This window comes from Neopelma chrysocephalum, unplaced genomic scaffold (assembly GCF_003984885.1).
Source record: "Neopelma chrysocephalum unplaced genomic scaffold, ASM398488v2 Primary Assembly neopelma1_262, whole genome shotgun sequence".
Taxonomy (NCBI): domain Eukaryota; kingdom Metazoa; phylum Chordata; class Aves; order Passeriformes; family Pipridae; genus Neopelma; species Neopelma chrysocephalum.
The window spans coordinates 91,854-110,764 of NW_020897924.1; the positions used below are offsets into that span (position 1 = coordinate 91,854).

Consider the following 18,911-nt stretch of genomic DNA (forward strand, 5'->3'; position numbering starts at 1 on the left):
GGGAGGGCTGGAGGAGCTGCTTCCACTGGCCCCCAACTCACTCCCCGCTCTTTCCTATCTCCACAGGGTGCAGCCCCAAGTGCCCCACAAACCCCAATGTCCCCCCAGCCCCTGATGCCCCTCAGCCCCGACACCCCCTCCCCACAATAAAGTCCCTCCTCTGGCTGTGTGTCTCACATTTTTCTGCCTCGGGGGGACTTGGTGACAAGGGCACGTGGCATGCACCTGGCACTGGCCCTGGCCTGGCGCCAGCAGGGCAGAGGGGACACTGGAGGTGCCAGCAGTCGCATGGGTGTCCCTTGGGGGGTGTAGCGAGCAGTTCCCCCTGCACACCCAGGTGGCCCCAGCTGTCACTGTCCCCTCCCTGGGCACCAGCACGGCCCCATGCCTGGCACTGCGTCTGTTCACACACTTGGCACTGGCACCAGCTCGGCACTGGCACTGCCACTGGCTTGGGATCATCCTCACTGTCCCCAACATGTGGCACTGGCACTGTCCCCACCGAGCACAGGGAATCCCTTCTTCAGCCCCAGCCAATCAGAGCACAGGGAGTCCTGCTGACTGAGAGCTGTGGCCAGTCAGAGCACAGGGAATCTTTGGCCATGGCCAATGAGCACAGGAAGCCCGAGCTGCTGCTGGCTGCAGCCAATCAAATCACGGGGAATCCTGCTGGCTGAGGGCTGCAGCCAATCAGAGCAGAGGGATCCCCTTCCCTCCTCCAATGGGTCGTGGGGATCCCAGTGCCACCTGTGGGTCTGGAGGCTTCAGGGGTGGCACAGCTGGGGTGGCCTTGTCCCTTGAGGTGACACAGATTCCCCCAGTGTCCCCAGTGTCCCCAGCCCTCCAGGGTGCCCCCGCAGCCCTGGAGTGACCCTCTGCTTTGGGGGAACACCAAGACCCCGCAGTAGTCCAAGACCCCTGGTTTGGCCCCACACCTTGTGGTGTCCCAGCCCCCCCGGGTGGCCCCAGATGCCCAAGGGTGACCCCAACATGCTGAAATGTCCCTACATCCTGGGGTGCCCCTATTGCCCAGGGTGACATGGGAGAGACCCCTGACATGGCTCCAAATATCCCACGGTGTCCCCAGGCCCCCAAGATGGTCTATACCATGGGGTGGCCCGACACCCAGGGCTGACCCCAATACCCTGAGTCCCAGACCATGAGGTGCCCCAAACCCCCAAAGGGACCCCAATACCCGAGGGTATCCCAGGAGGACCCCAACACCCTGGGGGGGTCCCCAGGGGGACCCAAAACTGGGGTTGCCCCCAGAGCCTTCAGGGAACCACAACATGTTGGGGTACTGCCAGATCCTTAGAGGGACCCCAACACCCTGAGGTGCCCCTGACCCCCAGAGGGGACCTAACACTGCCCCAAACCCTTGGTGAACTCGCATCTCTGGGGTGCCCCAGACCTTTCAGGGAACCCCACCACCCTACCTTGGACCCTGATTTTTATCCCCCCCTCCCTTATTGCCCCAAGCTAAATCAGGAAGGGACTGAGCAGTGGCACCCTGGAGCATGGAAAAGCCCCAGAGGGTACCTGTGTGCCCCTCTGTTCAAGGTGGGCTGGGACCCACAGGGTTTTGGGGTGCTGCTGCTGGTGGAAGCGAGATTTAGCCTTTTTATGGGTCTGTGCCCAGTTTGGGGGGGGTCTGAGTGCCCCACTCCCCACCCTGTTGTGGGGACATGGCTGGAGGGGATCCCTCCAAAATGCACCCCTCACCCTTGCAACTGGCCCAGCTCTGGTGCGCTCTGGTCAGTCTCTGCACCCCAGGGCTCACTGGTGGGGGGCTCCTCCACCTCAACCCCCAAGTACCCATAAAGAGCCCCTTATCTCTAAGCCAATCTCCCTGGAAGGCTCTCCCCCAGCAAAGGAGCTGGGTGTGTCAGAGCCCCCTCGCTGCAGCTGGGTGAGGATGTGGGGGGGTGAGGGGATGGGAAGTGCCTCGGCTGCCCCATACATGTGGGGCAGCCCCACGTGGGTCTCCCTGCCAGCACAGGGGGACATGAGGAGCGCTGGCCCAAGCGGCCCCAGAGAAGTCCACACATACCCCGTTTATTGGGGGGCTGGAGCCACCTCTTTTCTGCCTCTGTGTCTGCTCTCACAGCGCTCCGAGCGGGACCACCGGCCCCCCGCCGCCCCCCCGAGTCCGGCTCACTGCCCCATCATACAGGCCATCTTGCAGGCCACGGCCGAGATGAGGGCGGCCCCGCGCCCGCTGCCCTCCTCCGACTGGATGAAAGTGATGTCGCAGCCGGGTGTCAGCTGCCGCACTGTGGCGTGGAAGTGGTCCTTGAAGCTGGGGAGTGGGAAAATGGGGTCAGAAACAGGGTCACAAATGGGGGCTGAAGGAGGAGGATGGGGATGCTGACGGCAGGAAGGCCCTGGGGTTCCCCACCTGGGATGGAGCTTGTAGACAGAGCCGTCGACGCCGACGGTGATCTTGAGGGTGTCCTGGCTGCGGCTCTCGCGCATGCGGTTGATGACGCCGGCCAGCCCGGCCGAGCACATCTGGGCGGCGCGCGTGGACACGCTCTCGCACACCCGGCGCACGATCTCGCAGTCTGTCCGCGATGGCAGCAGCTCGAAGGCCGACAGGATGTTGTAGATCTGCTTGCGGTCGTCGGAGTCGCTGGGGTGAGGGGAGATTGGGGGTCAGCGGGGAATGGTGGGGGAAAACCCATTATGAGGCAGTTGTATGGGGTGTCAGGATGGGGAACCCCAACTGGGTCAGTAAGAACAGGTTGGTGTGGGGTGATGGGACAGAGGGACCTGGATGTTGGCCACCCTGATGTGGGCTGATGGGACAAGGGACCCCAACATGCACAGTCAGAGCAGGCTGCTGTGGGGTGATGGGATAAGGGACCCCAACATGAGGCAGGCAGAGCAGACTGGTATGGTGCGGTGGAACAGGGGGATCCCCATGTGGGACAGCCTGGTACAGACTGACAGCACCTGGAGCCGTGTGGACTGGCAGCACAGACCCCAGCGTGGTGCAGCTTGGCAGGCCGGTTTGGGGGTGCCGCTCCCCAGCCTCGCACCTCTCGATCTGGGACATGAAGCGGGTCTCGAAGGTCCCGCGGGTCTTGAGCTTCTCAGAGGCCTCCCCATTGAAGAGCAGGTTCTCATCCACCAGTTTCAGCAGCACCAGCCGCACGATCTCCCCCATGTACTTCCCCCCGATGATCTTCTCGTACCTGGGGGGGGACATAGGCGAAGGGGCGGTGTCAGGGCCGGGATTTGGGGGGCCACATCGCGCAGCACCCCCTCTTTCCTTTCCCCCTCCTTGCCAGCTGTGTCCCTGCACGTGGGCACAGCCTGGGGCGAAGGATCTCCGTGCTGGGGGGCTGAGCCCAGCGTGGCGGGGGGTCAGGGGGGACGCCCAGAGGAACTGGATCTCTCCTATTCCTTACAGTTGCTGACCGGGGTTAAGTGAGGTCTCGTCCACCACGCGGTCGTACTCCAGGAGGAACTCGTCCAGCTCCCCTGAGGCGCCGAAGGCCCCCCACTCTGTGTTCACGCACATTCGCCCCTCATCGCCCTCGACCAGCTCCACGTTGTGCATCTCCTCCATGTAGCAGGCGTTACAGCCCGTCCCTGCCAGGAACCGGGGACAGGGCCAGTGGTGGGGGAACAGTGACCCCCCCCACTACGGCCCTCCCATCCCAACTGAGATAAAGCTGAGATAGTCTTCTGGAGCAATGGGGGGGAACTGGAGAGGGTCCAGAGATGTGCCAGGATGGGGGTTGGGACCTGTGTGGAGTCATTCCTGAACCTGTGAGGGACATTCCTCAACCTGGTGATGTGGCACCATGGTCTACAACTACTTCAGGGCTGGCTCCAGAGGTGACAGGACATGGGAGAAAGGTTTTAGACTAAAAGAGGGAAGATTTATACGGGATATTGCAGAGAAATCCTTCCCTGTGAGGGTGGCAGGTGATGTTTCTCAGAAAAGCTGTGGCTGCCCCATTTCTGGAAGTGTTCAAGGCCAGGCTGGAAGGGGCTTGGAGCAACCTGGTCTAGTGGAAGGTGTCCCTGTCCATGGCAGGGAACTTGATGATCCTTAAGGTACCTTCCAACCCAAACCATTCTGTGATTTCATGAAAGCTGGAACCAAGGATGGTTGGGAACTTACTACATAGGTCCCAAATCTCTATCCCTATTCCACCCAGCATTGGGATGCAAGAGAATCATCAAATCATAGAACCATGGGATGGTATAGGTTCAGAGAGTCCTTAAACCTCATCTTGTTCCACTCCCTGCCATGGGCAGGGACACCTTCCACTAGACCAGGTTGCTCCAAGGATAGAAAGGAAACGGCCTCAAGGTGCACATAGGGAGGTTTACCTTGGGACAATTTTTTCATGGAAAGGGCTGTCTGGCCCTGGCACAGCTGCCCAGGGCAGTGGTAGAATCCCCATTCCTGGGGGGATTTAACTGACTTGTGGATGTGGCACTTGGAGACATGAGTTAGTGGTGGCCTTGGCAGTGCTGGGGGAACGGTTGGACTTGATGACCTCAGAGGCTTTTCCAACCCAAACAATTTCATGTTTCCATGCTAGACCTCATTTCAGAGTAAAGAAATGGAACAGCTGGCCCCTGCTGCTCCATGAGCACCGGGACTCGGTGACCGAGATCATGGCTGGGGGCTGTGCTTGGAGCTGCATGTCCCCATCCTGCAGTGACAGGGATGGTCATCCGGCCCTCCCTGAGCCCCCACAGCCCTGGCTGGCCCCTTGTCCCCACAGCAGGGTCCCAGGGGCTCCGGGTGCTGTGCTGAGGCCAGCCCGGCCCCAAGGAGCTGATAAACATCCCAGCGTGTGTTTACCCAGGTGAGGGGACGCGGAGCCCAGATGGCACATGGCTGATGGCACTAAAGATAGCAGGGGGCTGGGAGAGGTGGGGGGCTGCTCCCTGCAGGGTTAAAACTTATCCCCACCACCCGGCTTCCTGACACCAGCCACCTGCCATGGGTCTCCGTTCCCACGATGAGGTGCCACAGCCACCAGCAGCCTGGGGGGAGGTCTGTGCTATGGGGACCAGCCCTGTTATGGTGACTACCCCCTTTCTACTCCCAAGGCACTCCCACCACCGTGCTGGGGACAGGCAATGCCATCGAGTGTCCCAACCTCTGGAGGCCTCAGTAGGATGCCATTGCCACCCCCTTGTCCTTGGTGTGCTCCTCCAAAGGGACGAGGGGAGCAGCAGAGGAGCAGGGCCGTGGGATGGTCCCCCCTCCCTGGCCGTGTGTCCCTGCAGAAGGGGCGTCTTACCCACAATCATCCCAACCTCGCACCGGTGATCTTCGTAGTAGCAGGAGATCATTGTGGCCACTGTGTCATTCACCATCGCCACCACGTCCATCTCGAAGTCCTGGGGACAGGACAGGGACCATTGGAGGCTCACAGGGGGCTGGGCTGTCCCGCAGCAGGCAGGTCTGGGGTAGAGGGTCCCCAAGGGTGAGGATGTGGGCATGTGTTGCACATGTGTGCACACGCATGGAATGGCCCTTCCTGGGGACACACCAGGCTCCAGTGGCCCCATCATGGGGATAACGGGGCTCCAGTGGTCCCTTCCTGGGGACACACCACACTCCAGCAGCCCTGTTGCAGGCAAAGTTGGGCTTCAGTGAGCCCATTGCAGGGACAGCCAGGAGTGCCGGGGGCCCCCCACCATGGTGGTACCAGCACAGCCGACCCTCTCACCCCTCGCCGTTTGATGGCGTCCCTCAGCAGCCCCACCACATTGTTCCCTTCTGCGCCGGAAGCTTTGAAGCCCTTGGTCCAGTTCAGGAGGATGCCCTGGAATGGGAATCAGACCAAAATGGGGCTGTGGGTGTAGCTGGCGCTCGGGGACCCCTGAGCCCTTGTGCTGCCCAGCCACCCCCTCACCTTGTCAATGTCCTCGTGCCGCACAGGGAAGGAGAAGGTGAAACCCAGGGGCAGCTTTTTGTGCTTCATCTGGTGCTTGTCCAGGAAATCAGAGATGCACTCAGAGATGTAGTCGAAGAGCTGGAAGACAGGAGGCCCAGCCTTTGCCAGGGGCTGTTACCACCCTCCCACCGCACACAGACCGACACTGTCCCGTCCCCACCGTGGGATCCCCAGGCCTGGCCACACCCTGCTTTCTGCTGACTTGAGGGATGAGGAGCGTCCCCTCCAGTGTCCTCACTGGAACATGCACGCTGACAGGGACTGGGAAGGGACGGGATGCCCTGTGTACCCCACTCACCATCTCAGCCGTCCCAGTCATGGCGTCCTCTGGGATGGAATACATCTGGTGCTTCGTCTTCACCTTCCACTGCCCCTCCTCCCCCTCGCCCACCTTCACCAGCATCACACGGAAATTGGTGCCACCCAGGTCCAGCGACAGGAAATCTCCCACCTCTGCAAAGCCGGGGTGGGGGAACAAGGTGATGGGCTTGGGGTGGGCTCAGCCTTCTGCATGGAGCTCAACAGGGTCTTGGGGAGGGAGTAACACAAGGGACCAGGAGTGACGCCATACCTGAGCCCTCAGGGGTGGAGCGGACATAGGTGGGCAGCATTTTGACAGAGGCTTCCTCATGTGTCTCCAGCTTGAGACCTCGGTCCATCTCCTTCTGCATCCGGTACATCACTTTCTTCAGGTCCTCCTCCTTCAGCCGGAACTCTGACAAGATCTGCTCCACCTGTGTGGGACACAGCATCAGCCAGGGCTGGAGGATACAGGGTGCAGGGGGCCTGAACTGCAAGAAATAACCACGTTTCCCTTCCCCCGACCCTGGTTTTCCCCACTGGCTCATGGACACCCCAAAATGCCTTATCCCACTGCTCTATTTCCTTCAGCTGAACATATGCACCAGGGAATCCATAGGACTGGCATGAGGCCCCACGTCCCCTCCCAGTGCTGCCTGCGGGACTTCATGGTTGGCACTGGGGTCCCTGTGCCATCCCCATCAGTAAGTTGATTTGTTTGGATGGTTGTGTAGAAGCCAGCACAGCTCCAGCAGGACTTCAACCAGTGCCCTGGGACATTCCATCCTGATGAATCCCAGGGCCATTCCCACCAAGGAGTGCCTCCAGCCATGCCATTGAGGAGCACAGCATCTCCCACCAAGGATGTGGGACTTTTCCATGATGAAGATGCTGGTGTCTCCCTTGTTCCCCTGGGAACATCCCTCTCCCTGTATCCTACCAGGAATCACAGGTACAATTTTCCACCCACCAAATTTGGGGCAGAGGGCAGGTGGGCAGGAAGGTTCTCGGGAACTGCCACCTTGCCTCGCTGCCAGGTAGAGCTGCAGGGCCCACTCCAGGGAAGCACCTGGCAGGCAGGACCTGTGTTTATCCTTTCCGTAGCAACCCCGAGCTCGGCGCAGCCTCCATTAGGCAGCAGGGCTGGGGCCAGGCCCCCGGCTGTCAGATGGAGCCGGAGCCGGTGCTCGCTCCACCAGCTGCAGCCGCAGCATTAGGGCTCATTAGTCACCGGGCTCCCGGCAGGCTCCAATGCTCCCACTCCTGCTCTCACCAGCAGACAGATGTTTGCCTTGAGGCTGCTGCTGTTTCCCAACAGGTTTTGGGGTGGGGGGCTCAGTAAAGGGTTTGGGGTGTGGTTTGGAGCATCCTAACATTGGGACCACTCCTCGTAACACGACCCCCGATGCTGTCCCTCAGCCTCCAGACCCCGAAGTGAGGGCTCAGCCCAAATATCTCCAAGGCCCCGCAGGGCTTCTGTGGCCTCAGCCACCATCCACAGCTGGGTGGGATCCCTTCACCTCCCCCTCTATCCTGGTGCTGAACCCTGGGGGCTTAATTAGTCCTGGACCCCCAGGTGCCAGGAGACAGGAGCCCAAGAGATGTGGCTGCAGCACGGACCCCTTCGGGCTGTGGGACGCTGCCGGACACCCCGGAATGGGGCCAGTCACCCAAGGTAGCACTACGGTAGGTCCGGCATGATCCGGAAAGTGTTCAGCCTGGGATGATTGGAAAAATCCTGCCAGGAAAAGCATGGAGCTGCATTCAACCATCTTGCCTGGATCATTGGCTGAAGGTATTCGGCGCTAATCACCTGCGGGAATGCTGGATCCGCTGCAGGCGGAGGGTCCCTGTCCCAGGGCCGGCACCCGAGGGTCCAAATTTTATTTCTCCATCTCACCACCTTGTGTCCCTACTCATCCCTTCTCTTGCCTCCGAAACAATAGGTTTGGCTCTTCCCTGGCTGGATTTGGCTCTTCCCATGTGACGGAATCCGGCTCTCAGCTTCCCATGGAAACAGTGTGGTCCAATGCAACCCACAAAGGGGATGGAGCTGGGAACCACATGGCTGCTGGCTGTGGTGGCCGGCGACACCCAGCACATATTGTGTCCCCTCCATGTCCCAGCTGGCAGCAGGCAAAGTCTCCACTGTCCTCACGCATGGCCCCGTGAGCCCAATCCATCTGGAGAAGAGATGGGAGCAGCTTCCCACAAACAACCAGTGTTTGACTGGGGATGAGCCATGTGCCATCCTGCTGAGAGTCTCGGTGACAACAGTCACAACCAGCCAAAGGAGGTGACGGGCCCCATCTCATGCCAGAGATGCAGCTCTGTGGCCAGAAGATGCCCAGGGCAATGCCAGGATGGTGGGAGCATCCCAGCCCAGCAGAGCATCCCACAAATGCTCTCAGCTCCATCACAAGCCCTCAGTGCTGTGGGGCCTGTGCTATGCCGGGGGGGTGACCTCAGGGACAGGACCCTCCCTGGACATGTCAGGCTGCCCCCAGGCTGCCCAGGAGCTGGTGTCCTCCTCGCCAGCCATCCTCCCAGCTACCTCTGTTGGAACCTTGGGAGATGTCAGGAGCACCTGGCCACTCGCTCCAGGGAAGGCCAGAACCCCCTGTGAGGATCCACGCTGCTCCCCACACCCCCCGAGTGCCCCCTAGCCTGGCCTTCTCGACCCCCTGGCATCACCTCGGCAGCGGCCTCACCTTCTCCTTCCTGCTGCTCTCCATCCTGGCTCGGTGATCCAGCATGGGGGCAGCCGGCGGGGCGGGGTGGGCTGCGGGCCAAGCCGTGCCCCCCTCAGCCTCTGTGCCCCCCACCGCGGTGTCTGGCCTGGGGGAGCCCCCTGCCCCGTCCCTGAGGGTGGCCGGCGGGCGCTGGGCAGCTCCGTCCCTCGCTCCGTACGCGGATGCTCCACTTTCGCTGCGTTATCTCATCTGACGCCCCAGTGCAGCACGCGCCGAGGGGGTCCCGGTCCCCCCAGGCCTCAAGCGGAGGGGCGAGGAGCGGGGCCCGGCGCCCCGGCAGGCTCAGCCCTGTCACCCCACATCCTCTGCTCCGGGGGTTCCGCTCACGCTGTCCCGCTCGCTCCCTCGCTCCCTCGATAAATCCCTGGGCCGGCGAGGGCGCAGGGGCCCAGCCCGGCGCGGTGGGTTCCCGCAGCCCACGGGGACGCCCCGGTGCGTTGGCGAGGCGAGACCGGGACCGTCCCCTGTCACGCGAAGCACCACGCCCCGGGTCACCCATGTCCCCGTTGTCATACCAACGGCTCGATGGCGGTGGCAAGCACTCCACCGGCCCGCTTGGCAACCGGCACGCTCCCATGGAGACCGGGCACACAGCACAGGGGCGAGGGGGACTGGGAAGTGCTCTGTGCCCCCAGGATGGGAAAGGCTCCGGGGGCGCTGGGATTGACACCGGGCGTCACAACGGATTGGGAACGGGCCCTGGATTTGGGGACGGGGATGTGGCGACACCCCGTCACCCCCAGAGCCGTGTCGTCAACCCAGTGTTGGGGCAACGGAGGCCTATGGGGTCCCAATGGGATCAGGAACACCCCCAGTCACGGGTGCACCCCAAAAACCTCCCGGCGTCGGTCCGTGGCAGCATCCCCTCGGACACAGAGCTGGGGAGGGTCCCCGGGCAGCCCGGGGGGGTGCCAGGCGTGCCAGTTCCGTGGGGGAACGAGGGGGCTCTGGGGAAGGCAGAGGGTTTAGGGGCATCACGGCAGGGCGAGGGGGGGAACACACATGGTCACTCCACAGCACCTCCCCTGCCTCTGCGCAGAGGATACCTGGGCGCACGGGAGGGCACAGGTAGCCCCACCCCAGCGCTGGGGTCCGCCCAGAGAGGGGTCCCGCCACGGCGGCGGGGTCCCCAGCGCACGGCGGGTCCCACCCGGGGGCCGAGAGGCGCACGAGAGGTCCCCACCCTGCGGGGTCCCGGGGCCGGACCGGGCAGGTCCCCTGGGCCCCCTCCGCCCCCCGCACAGCGCCCCCTGCCGGCCGGCCGCGGAGCGACTCGGATTTGCCGCCCGGCCGAGGCCGGGAGGGGGGTGGCGGGCGCTGATTGGCCGGGAAGCCGAGGGGGCGGGGCGCGCTCGGCGCGTGCGCAGGGCGGGAGGAGCCCCCGTGGCAGCGCCCGGGTCCGGGGCACTTCCGGTCGCCGCAGTTCCACTTCCGGGTCACGCCCATCGACCCCGTTCGGCCGCCACCTGAGCTGAGCCGCGACCGGAGCGTCGGTACCGGGCCGTGTGGAGGCTATACTGGGGGGGACTGGGCTGTACTGGGCCATACTGGCGGGGACTGGGCCGTACTAGGCCATACTGGCGGGGACTGGGCCGTACTGGGGGTGACTGGACTGTACTGGCGGGGACTGGGCCGTACTGGGCCATACTGGGGGTGACTGGACTGTACGGGGGGGAACTGGGCTGGCTGGCTTGTACTGGGGTCCAGGGGCTGGGCTGTACTGGGTTATAATGGGTGGAGTGGCTGGCATTTTATTGGGTTATAGCGGAGTGGGGGACTGGGCTGTACTTGGTTATACTGGGGGCTGGGTTATACTGGGCCAGCTGGGAGGGCTGGGCTGGCTTGTACTGGGGGGGCAGGGTGTGGTTAGGCCTGGATGGGGGCCCTGCTGGGGCTGGAGGTCGGGGGTCAGAGGGGGCTCAGGAGGGGTTGGGGGTTCAGGTTGCCTGGGGACATTTAAAACATGGAGGGTGGGGGATTTGGGTGGGGAGTCCCAGGAAGATCTGGAGGGTCCCAGTGTCCCCCTGGCCCCAGCTCCGACCCTTCCCTCTCCCCCCAGGCCCGGGAGCCGTCGCCATGAGGCTCTACAGCCTAAGTGTCCTTTACAAGGGTGACCCCAAAGTGCATTTGCTCAAAGCTGCCTATGACGTGTCCACCTTCAACTTCTTCCAGAGGTCCAGGTGGGTCCTGGGGGGCTGGAGCCTCTGCAAGGGGTTTGAGGAGGGAGGATTGCCCCTGGCACGTGGCTCGGGCAGGACCCTGCTGGGGGAGCAGAAGCCTTTGGGAGGTTTTCTGCCCGGCTGGGGCTGCAGGGGCAGCGGTGACAGGCTCTTCCTGAGGGATAATCCCTCTGGAGTCGCTCCTTGGGGAGCTGGGACCTGCTATCAGCACTTGGGGTGAGGGGTCGACCTCGGGGGTGCAGTGAAGCCCCCAGAGCCACCCTGGCCAGGGGCAGGGCAGGTCTGACCCCACAAACCTTCTGCTGCAGCCCAGTGAGGAAATCAGGGAGCAGGCACCACCCCAGGGGTGGGATGGCCAGACTGTGCCAGGCTGGGGGGGCTCACCTGCACCCTGGTACCTTGGGAGAGGGGTTTGGCCTCATTTGAAGCTTTTCCCAGCCCACAAACCTCCGCTCAGGTTCTTCCAATAGCTTCAGGTGAGCAACACTGATCCAGGCTCCTGGTGTCCCACTGTCCCCTCTGGGCACACAGAGGGTCCTCTTGGCAGCCAGGACCTCCTGAAGCTGTAAAACAAAGCAGGAATGAACAGGTCCTTCCCAGTGCACACTCCAGATGGTGAAGGAGTTAGGAAATTCCGCTGGGACTCAGATTTTCCATGCCAGAGTTTTATGGAACCTCAGGCACATTTGGTTCTGCAATTCCAAGGATAAAGGGAAAAGACTGAACTAAGATTGTCTTAAAAAGCTCTTTCTTGGTCAAATGTGTGAGTGGGATGTGGAGCAGTGCCAGCATCTGACGTCAGCTCTGATCCCAAATGTGGCTGCAGCTCTTGTTTTCCCAAATCCTGAGAGAGCTCCCAGTGTGGTTTTGCTGTCAGCTGCCCCAGCAGCAGGCTGCTCCCTTGCTTAAAGAAAAGTCTTGGAATTTGGGAAGAGTGAAGGGGTTTGAGGAAGGGGATGGTCTGGCAGCTGTTCCTGGGGTTCGATGCTTGTCCTGGGCTGATTCCCAGATGATGCTTGGAGGGGCTGTGAGAGCTTGGCCCAGGTTTGATGTTAAAGGTGTGTTTAACTGAAGTTTGGGCTAAAATGCCACATATCCATAGTCTTTTGAGGCTGTGGAGTTGGGTTGAGGGGTTGGATCTGGGATAAGCAGGGCTGTGGCTGCTGGGAGCTGTGGAACCTGCTGGGCAGGAGCACAGGCCCAGGCTGTGCCGGTGCTTCACACCTGCTGAACGTCTGCCAAGGAGTTCGGCAGGGTCAGGAGGGTGGAATGAAGTCTTCAGTGGGCAGTTCCTCCAGGAATACTGGGAAATAAAACTAATATTCCCAATGGAAGAGATGTCTTTCTTGAGGAAGATATGCATTGGATGATACACATAGAACTGTCAGACAGTTGTACTCAGTGGTCTTAAATGTCTTTCCCAATCTAAATATGAAACTCTGGGATTACAATGGTGGGAGCTGTGGCTGCCAGCAGATCCCCAGACCAGGAGGAAGGTGTCCATCTTCCCTCTCTGCCGAAGCTGGATGTTTAGTAATCCTTGAGCTTGACTTTTCTCTGCAGCACCCAAGACCTCGATGGTCCGGAGTCTCCATGGAGCCAGTGTCCAGTCAGTGTCTGGGCTGGGCCAGATTCTGCCCCTGGGCCGGGGCAGCCCTTGGCTGTGTGTGTGGGCTGGGGATGAGAGGCTGGAGAGCAGCTGCAGGAAGGGCCCTGGGGGTCCTGGTCCATGGCCAGTTGTTCCTGAGTCAGCAGAGCCCTGGCAGCCAGGAGGGCCAACGTGTCCTGGGGGCATCAGGCCCAGCATGGCCGGGCCAGGGAGGGGATTGTCCCGCTCTGCTCTGACCCCCTGCAATACTGGGGCAGTTTGGGGTACTGCAATATAAGGAAGATATGAAGCCATTAGAGAGGGTGCAAAGGAGGCCACAAGGATGAGGAAGGTCTGGATGGTCCTTATGAGGGCCTTCTTCAGCCTGGAGAAGAGGAGACTGAGGTCAGACCTCACTGGGGTCTTCAGCATCCTCCTGAGGGGCAGCAGAGGGGCAGGTACTGGTCTCTTCACTCTTGTGACCAGTGACAGGACCCGAGGGAACGGCTGGAGCTGAGTCAGAGGAGGTTTAGGTTGGATCTCAGGAAAAGGTTCTTCCCCCACAGGGTGGTTGGCACTGACCAGGCTCCCCAGGGCAGTGGTCACGGCCCCAAGGCTGCCAGAGCTCAAGAAGCATTTGGACAATGCTCTCAGGCACGTGGTGGGATTGTTGGGGTGTCTGTGCAGGGCCAGGAGTTGGATGTGATGATCCTGATGGGTCCCTTCCAACTCAGCATATTCTCTGATTCTAGTGGAATGGCAAGGGGGTGGGACTGGATGATCTTTAAGGTCCAGTCCAACCCAAAACATTCCATGATTGCCATGATGCAGTTGCTCACCAGGTGTTGGCTGGACAGATCCAGGTTCGATAGCATTTTTGCTTTCTGCTAAATCCCCATAAAGCAAGTTCAGCCCAAGGACACAAGTCTGTCACTGCAGCTGGAGGGATCTAGGTGCTCCCCTGGGTCTGGGGAGGATCTGGGGGGGTCTGGGTGGTGGCTGGGGGTCTTTGTTTGGGGGCTGCCACTCTGCATAGGTGCAGGGTCCAGCCTTTTCTCAAAGGAAAATCCTCTGCTCAGCCACAGCCCCACTATCCAGACACTGGGGGGCTTGTGGGGAAGGGTTTCAGTCCCTACAACGCACCGGGGAGCTGTGGGACAGATGATCCCCCATCACTGACCCATCCTGGTGCTCTGTCCCCACAGTGTGCAGGAGTTCATGACGTTCACGAGCCAGCTGATTGCAGAGCGCTCGGCGCTGGGCAGCAGGGCCTCTGTCAAGGAGCAAGGTGAGAGCAGCCCCTGTGCCCACCCCGTTTCTGGGAATATTCACACCACCACCAGTGTCTGGGTGAGCAGCACTGAGGGCATGAGGTGCTGAGCCGAATGCGAGCCCAGCCCAGCACAGGAGAGGTTCCAGGGTGCGCAGGCACCTGCTGCCACTGTTTGTGCTCTCCCTACCTCCCTTGGGACCCCCGGAGCTGTTGGACTGCAGCCCCCCCGCGGGGTGGCTGTGCCAGCTTTACTGTGCAAGTCTGCGCTCCGTATTCCAAATTCTCGCCACATTCCAGTCTCCCTGCCCGGCTCCACATGCCTCTGGAACCCCAGGATGCGTGGGGTGCGGCCTGGATTTGGCTGCTGAAGCCTCTTTAATGACACCTCAGCCTTGTTATTAATTAAATTACGTAAAGTCAGACTCAGTGCCTCACTAGTTTTTGTTTACTTGTGGCTGCCCTGGGACATCAGTGTCCTGTCCTGCACCACATGGCCTGGGTGTGGTCACCTACCACAGCACAGTTGGAGGCTGAGCCCCAAATGTTGAGCCCTTCCTGTTTTCCTAATGAAATCATGAGAAATGTGGGTGCTAATGACACCTTCCAGGGTGTTGTGGGGGGAAGGGGGAAGCTGTGGGGTTGGGTGGACCGTGGTGGGTGCTGGGGAGGGCTCGGACCTTTGCTGCCTCTGTGACAGGGATTTCCTTCCCAGAGTACCTGTGCCACGTGTACGTCCGGAACGATGGGCTGGCTGGAGTGGTGATTGCAGACAACGAGTATCCACAGCGGGTTTGTTTCACCTTGCTGGACAAGGTGAGGGCACAGGCCAGGAGCTGCTCCGGGGCACTCCACCAGTCCTCCCACCGTGGCACGTGCAGGGGATTGGGGACAGTCAGAGATGACCACCCCGGCCTGGTGTGGGCATTGCTCTGGTCCTTGTGTGCCGAGGCTGTTGGTTCCTTGTCTCTGCCCTCAGCTCATTCAAAAGGGATCAAGGAGGAGGGTCACCAAGGCGATCAGAGGGTTGAAGCACCTCTCAAGGAATTGTGGAATTGTTTTGGATGGAAAAACCCTTTGAGAGCATCCAGTTCAACCATTCCCCCAGCATTGCCAAGGCCACCACTAACCCATGTCCCCAAGTGCCACATCCACATGTTTTTTTTTAACGCTTCCAGAGATGTGTGGACTCCACCACTGCCCTGGGCAGCTGTGCCAGGGCTGGACAACCCTTTCCAGGAAGGAATTTTCCTAGCATCCAACCTCACCCTCCCCTGGCACAGCTTGAAGCCGTTTCCTCTTGTCCTTTCCCTTGTTCCCTGGGAGCAGAGCCCGACCCCCCCGGCTCCCCCCTCCTGTCAGGGAGTTGCAGAGCCAGAAGGTCCCCCCTGAGCCTCCTTTTCTCCAGGCTGAGCCCCCCCAGCTCCCTCAGATGCTCCTGCTGCTCCAGCCCCTTCCCAGCTCCGTTCCCTTCCCTGCACACGCTCCAGCCCCTCAGTGTCTCTCTTGCTGAGGGCCCAGCCCTGGACACAGCCCTGGAGGTGCCCCAGCAGTGCCAGCACAGGGATGGGCACTGCCCTGGGGCTGTGACACCCCATGGCTGGGACAGCCCAGGGGCCACTGGCCTCCTGCCCCCTTGGCACCCCTGGGGTCACGTTCAGCCACTGTCACCAGCACCTTCAGGTCCTTTCCCAGCTTTCCAGCCCCTCTGCCAGGGAGACAGGCTGAGAGGGCTGGGGGTGTTCAGCTTGGAGAAGTTTCCAGGCAGACCTTAAAGCCCCTTCCAGTGCCTAAAGGGGCTCCAAGAGAGCTGGAGAGGGACTTGGGACAAGGGCCTGGAGGGACAGGCCAGGGGGGAACGGCTTCATGCTGACCCAAAGCAGGGTTAGAGGGGAAGGAATTCTTCCCTGTGAGGGTGGTGAGGCACTGGCACAGGTTGCCCAAGAAACTGTGGCTGCCCCATCCCTGGAAGTGTTCCAGGCCAGGTTGGACGGGGCTTGGAGCAACCTGCTCTGGTGGAAGGTGTCTCTGCCCATGGCAAAGGGTGGGACTAGATGAGCTTTCAGGTCCCTTTCCTAAAATTTCCTATTTTGATGAGCAAACCCTTTCGGCCAGTGTGGCCCCACAGGTGCAGCTACTGGGCAGTAACTGCTGTTTCCTCACCTGGTAGGTGCTGGATGAGTTCTCCAGGCAGGTCAGCAAGATGGATTGGCCCTCGGGGTCCCCTGCCACCATCAGCTACTCTGCCTTGGATGGATACCTCAGCAAATACCAGGTACAGACCACTGGGAGCCTGCCGGGCAGTGGGAGAGAGGGTTCCCGTGTTCCCTGCAGCCCTGGGAATGGCGGTGGGAGGTGGGGGACACCTGGCACGTGTTGGGACCCCGGTGCTGTGGGGCTGTGCCCAGGGAACCCCAGTGTCCCCGTGGTGGTGCCAGTGCCATGTTGTTCCTCCCCAGAACCCCCGTGATGCCGACCCGATGACCCGAGTGCAGGCAGAGCTGGACGAGACCAAAATCATCCTGGTGAGGACATGGGGCCGTGGCTGGATGGTCCTGCCAGCACAGCCAGCAGGCCCTGGGGACACACATTGTGGGGCAGGGGTAGGGTGGCCCCAAGCCATTCCCTGGAGACCTCCTTGATGTGGGAGCTTCCTTACCTCTTCCCCTTTTTCCCTTCCCCACCTTTTTGCTTCCCCCACCTTTTTCCTTTCCCTCTCTCCTTTTACCCTTGCTCCCCACTTTTTTCCCCTTACTCCTCTCCTTGCTCCTCTTGGGCTTTTCCCAGCTGGCCTGACACAAGCACAGGGGCTCTGCCCCCTCTCTCCAAATGCCTGTCCCCTCCCTGCCTGGTGGCCCCGTGGGGGCTTTGCTGCTCCTGCCCCCAGCCATGTTCCTGTCTCCCTCAGGGCTGCAGAGCTGGGGGGGGGCTGTGGGAAGGTGGGATGGGGACATGGTGGCACCTCCATCTCCTGCCAGGGACCTGGGGAGGGCTAGTGCTGGGGCTCAGCACCCATTTCTCTGGCAGCACAACACTATGGAGTCACTGCTGGAGCGGGGGGGAGAAGCTGGATGACCTGGTCTCCAAATCGGAGGTGCTCGGAGCACAGTCTAAAGCCTTCTACAAAACGGTGGGTGTGGAGGTTCACCCCTCCCTGAGGAGCCAGGGGGTCTGGGGGTCCATTGATGAACCCTGGGGGTGGTCACTCCCTCCCTGAGGAGCTGGGGAGGACTGGGAGCTCACAGATGAACCCTGAGGGAGTCACCCTCTGCCTAAGGAGCTGGGGGTGGATGGAGTATCATCCCAGGGGTCACCCCCATGGATGAACCCTGGGGCATGGCAATGGGTGCCAAGCAAGGATTACCCCTGTTCCTGCAGGCTTTGAACCTGGAGGGAGCCCGGGTGCCCCAATTCTGGCTGCAAAGCCCCCCAGCCCCTCACTGGGGCCATCCCACACCCTGTGATGAGAGCGGGGGGCTGCTTAGTGCCAGCTCTGGCCAAAGGGAGGGATGAGGGGTCCATTCCTTGCCATGAGCCTTCAGCCTTGTGGCTGGGACCCTGCCACGTCAGCCTCCTCTGTCAGGAGGGGAGCTGTGTGGGACCCCAGCTGGGTAGTCCTGGGACCCCCAAAACCTTTGGGGAGCCGTGGCAAGCTTTACAGAAGGTTTTCCTTCTCTTCCCAGGCCCGAAAGCAGAATTCATGCTGTGAAATCATGTGACGCGGAGCCCGGGGTCTCCAGCTCCGGACCACCAGCCCTCCGTCCCCCTCTGCAGCCCCCCCCAGGGAGTTCCTGGGGCTGGGCTGGGGCTCCTCAGCCCCCTGGGCTGATGTGACTGTTGTCCACCTTGAGGGGACACCGAAGCTGGCACTGGGCCGGCACTGCAGGGGGGTCTGCACCAGAGACCTCCTGCTCTCGCTGTTCCTGGGGGAGGCTCGGACCGTGGGGTGCCAGGCCACGCAACCCCCTGCCTTCACAACCCCTCCATGGGGACCTGGGAGGGGCCCCCCACTGCTGTCCCAAGGGGCTGGGGGGGGCAGGAGCAGCCCCCTGCCACAATCCCAAGGGCTGGAGGGCTTTTATGTATTCTGTGTCCAAAGGGTGAGCTGGGGGGTGGGAGAAGGGGGGGGCGGGGAGGGAAAAAAAAGAGGCTCCTTGGCTGGGGGAGTGCTTGCTGCATTCCCGGGCAGCTTCTTCCAGAGCCACGTCCCTGTGCCTGCGGGGGAGCTCACCAGCCTTCCCTGCACCTCAGAGTCCCCTCTCCTGCTCCCATCAGCTGGGGGGGTCTCAGCGCCTGCTGGGGGCCCAGCAGCCCTCCCTGCCTCCCCTTCCTCCTCCTTGGGAAGGGAAAAGCTTGGGCTTGGGCTGTACCCGCATGGTGATTGGGTCATTTCCGTGCCCCAGCTGCACCGGCCGGGGGGATAAAGTTGTCTTTGCCAGTTGTAGCCCTATTCCCCTTCTCTGTGCGGCGTCCTGGGGGGAATTGGGACAAACACCTGGGCAACACTCCCTGGGCACCCCGGCAGGGACGGATGCACTTGGCCTCCTCCCTCCACCTCTTTCTTAAATGATCGTTGGTTTTTCCTCGTAATTTATTTGCAGTTTTCCCGAGACAAAAACGAAATCAGAGTCATCTTTTACACTTACAAGGCTCAGAAAGAAAAGACAAAGGGGTTTTTTGGGGGGGGGCGGGGGGATATGCTGGGGAGGGGGGGGGGGGGAGACAGAAAAAGAATGAGAGAAAAAGGGAGGAAAGAGAAAAATTTGGCAACGATCCACCAGCATTCATGGGACAGGAACAGCTCAGCTCAGCTCCTCAACATACAGCGTTAGCGCCCGAGGGTTGCTCCCGCGCAAAGGGCATGCAGAGAAATCATCAGAATAATTA

At 61.2% G+C, this 18,911-nt stretch overlaps 3 protein-coding genes across 4 annotated transcripts in view; 2 read left to right on the plus strand and 1 right to left on the minus strand.

The window, feature by feature from the left end:
• The window catches only part of LOC113977822 (saposin-C-like), a 1,765-nt gene extending 1,600 nt beyond the window's left edge, over positions 1-165 (plus strand). The window contains exon 5 of the mRNA XM_027704276.1: positions 67-165. The gene's annotated coding sequence lies outside the window, so the exon portion shown is untranslated. The remainder of the gene's footprint in view (positions 1-66) is intronic.
• A 1,870-nt stretch (positions 166-2,035) lies between these two features.
• GCK (glucokinase) lies at positions 2,036-10,045 on the minus strand. Of its 2 annotated transcripts, XM_027704273.1 has the most exons (10): positions 8,945-10,045; positions 6,505-6,667; positions 6,232-6,386; positions 5,892-6,011; positions 5,706-5,801; positions 5,274-5,373; positions 3,414-3,597; positions 3,042-3,197; positions 2,399-2,632; positions 2,036-2,299 (listed from the first exon to the last, which is right to left on the minus strand). In XM_027704273.1, exons 1-10 carry the CDS (start codon positions 8,987-8,989, stop codon positions 2,155-2,157), a joined length of 1,398 nt encoding a protein of 465 aa, XP_027560074.1. In that variant the 5' UTR covers positions 8,990-10,045; the 3' UTR covers positions 2,036-2,154. The 2 variants fall into 2 exon arrangements, with proteins under 2 accessions (XP_027560074.1, XP_027560075.1); XM_027704274.1 differs by lacking the exons at positions 5,274-5,373; positions 5,706-5,801; positions 5,892-6,011; ... (1 more) ...; positions 6,505-6,667; positions 8,945-10,045 and having other exon boundaries at positions 3,424-3,533.
• A 354-nt stretch (positions 10,046-10,399) lies between these two features.
• Positions 10,400-18,634, plus strand: YKT6 (YKT6 v-SNARE homolog). Its single transcript, XM_027704275.1, has 8 exons — positions 10,400-10,479; positions 11,046-11,166; positions 13,960-14,042; positions 14,740-14,840; positions 16,195-16,299; positions 16,484-16,549; positions 17,052-17,154; positions 17,708-18,634. The coding sequence occupies exons 2-7, from the start codon at positions 11,063-11,065 to the stop codon at positions 17,097-17,099; spliced, it is 507 nt and encodes a 168-aa protein (XP_027560076.1). The 5' UTR covers positions 10,400-10,479; positions 11,046-11,062; the 3' UTR covers positions 17,100-17,154; positions 17,708-18,634.
• Positions 18,635-18,911: the final 277 nt, after the last annotated feature.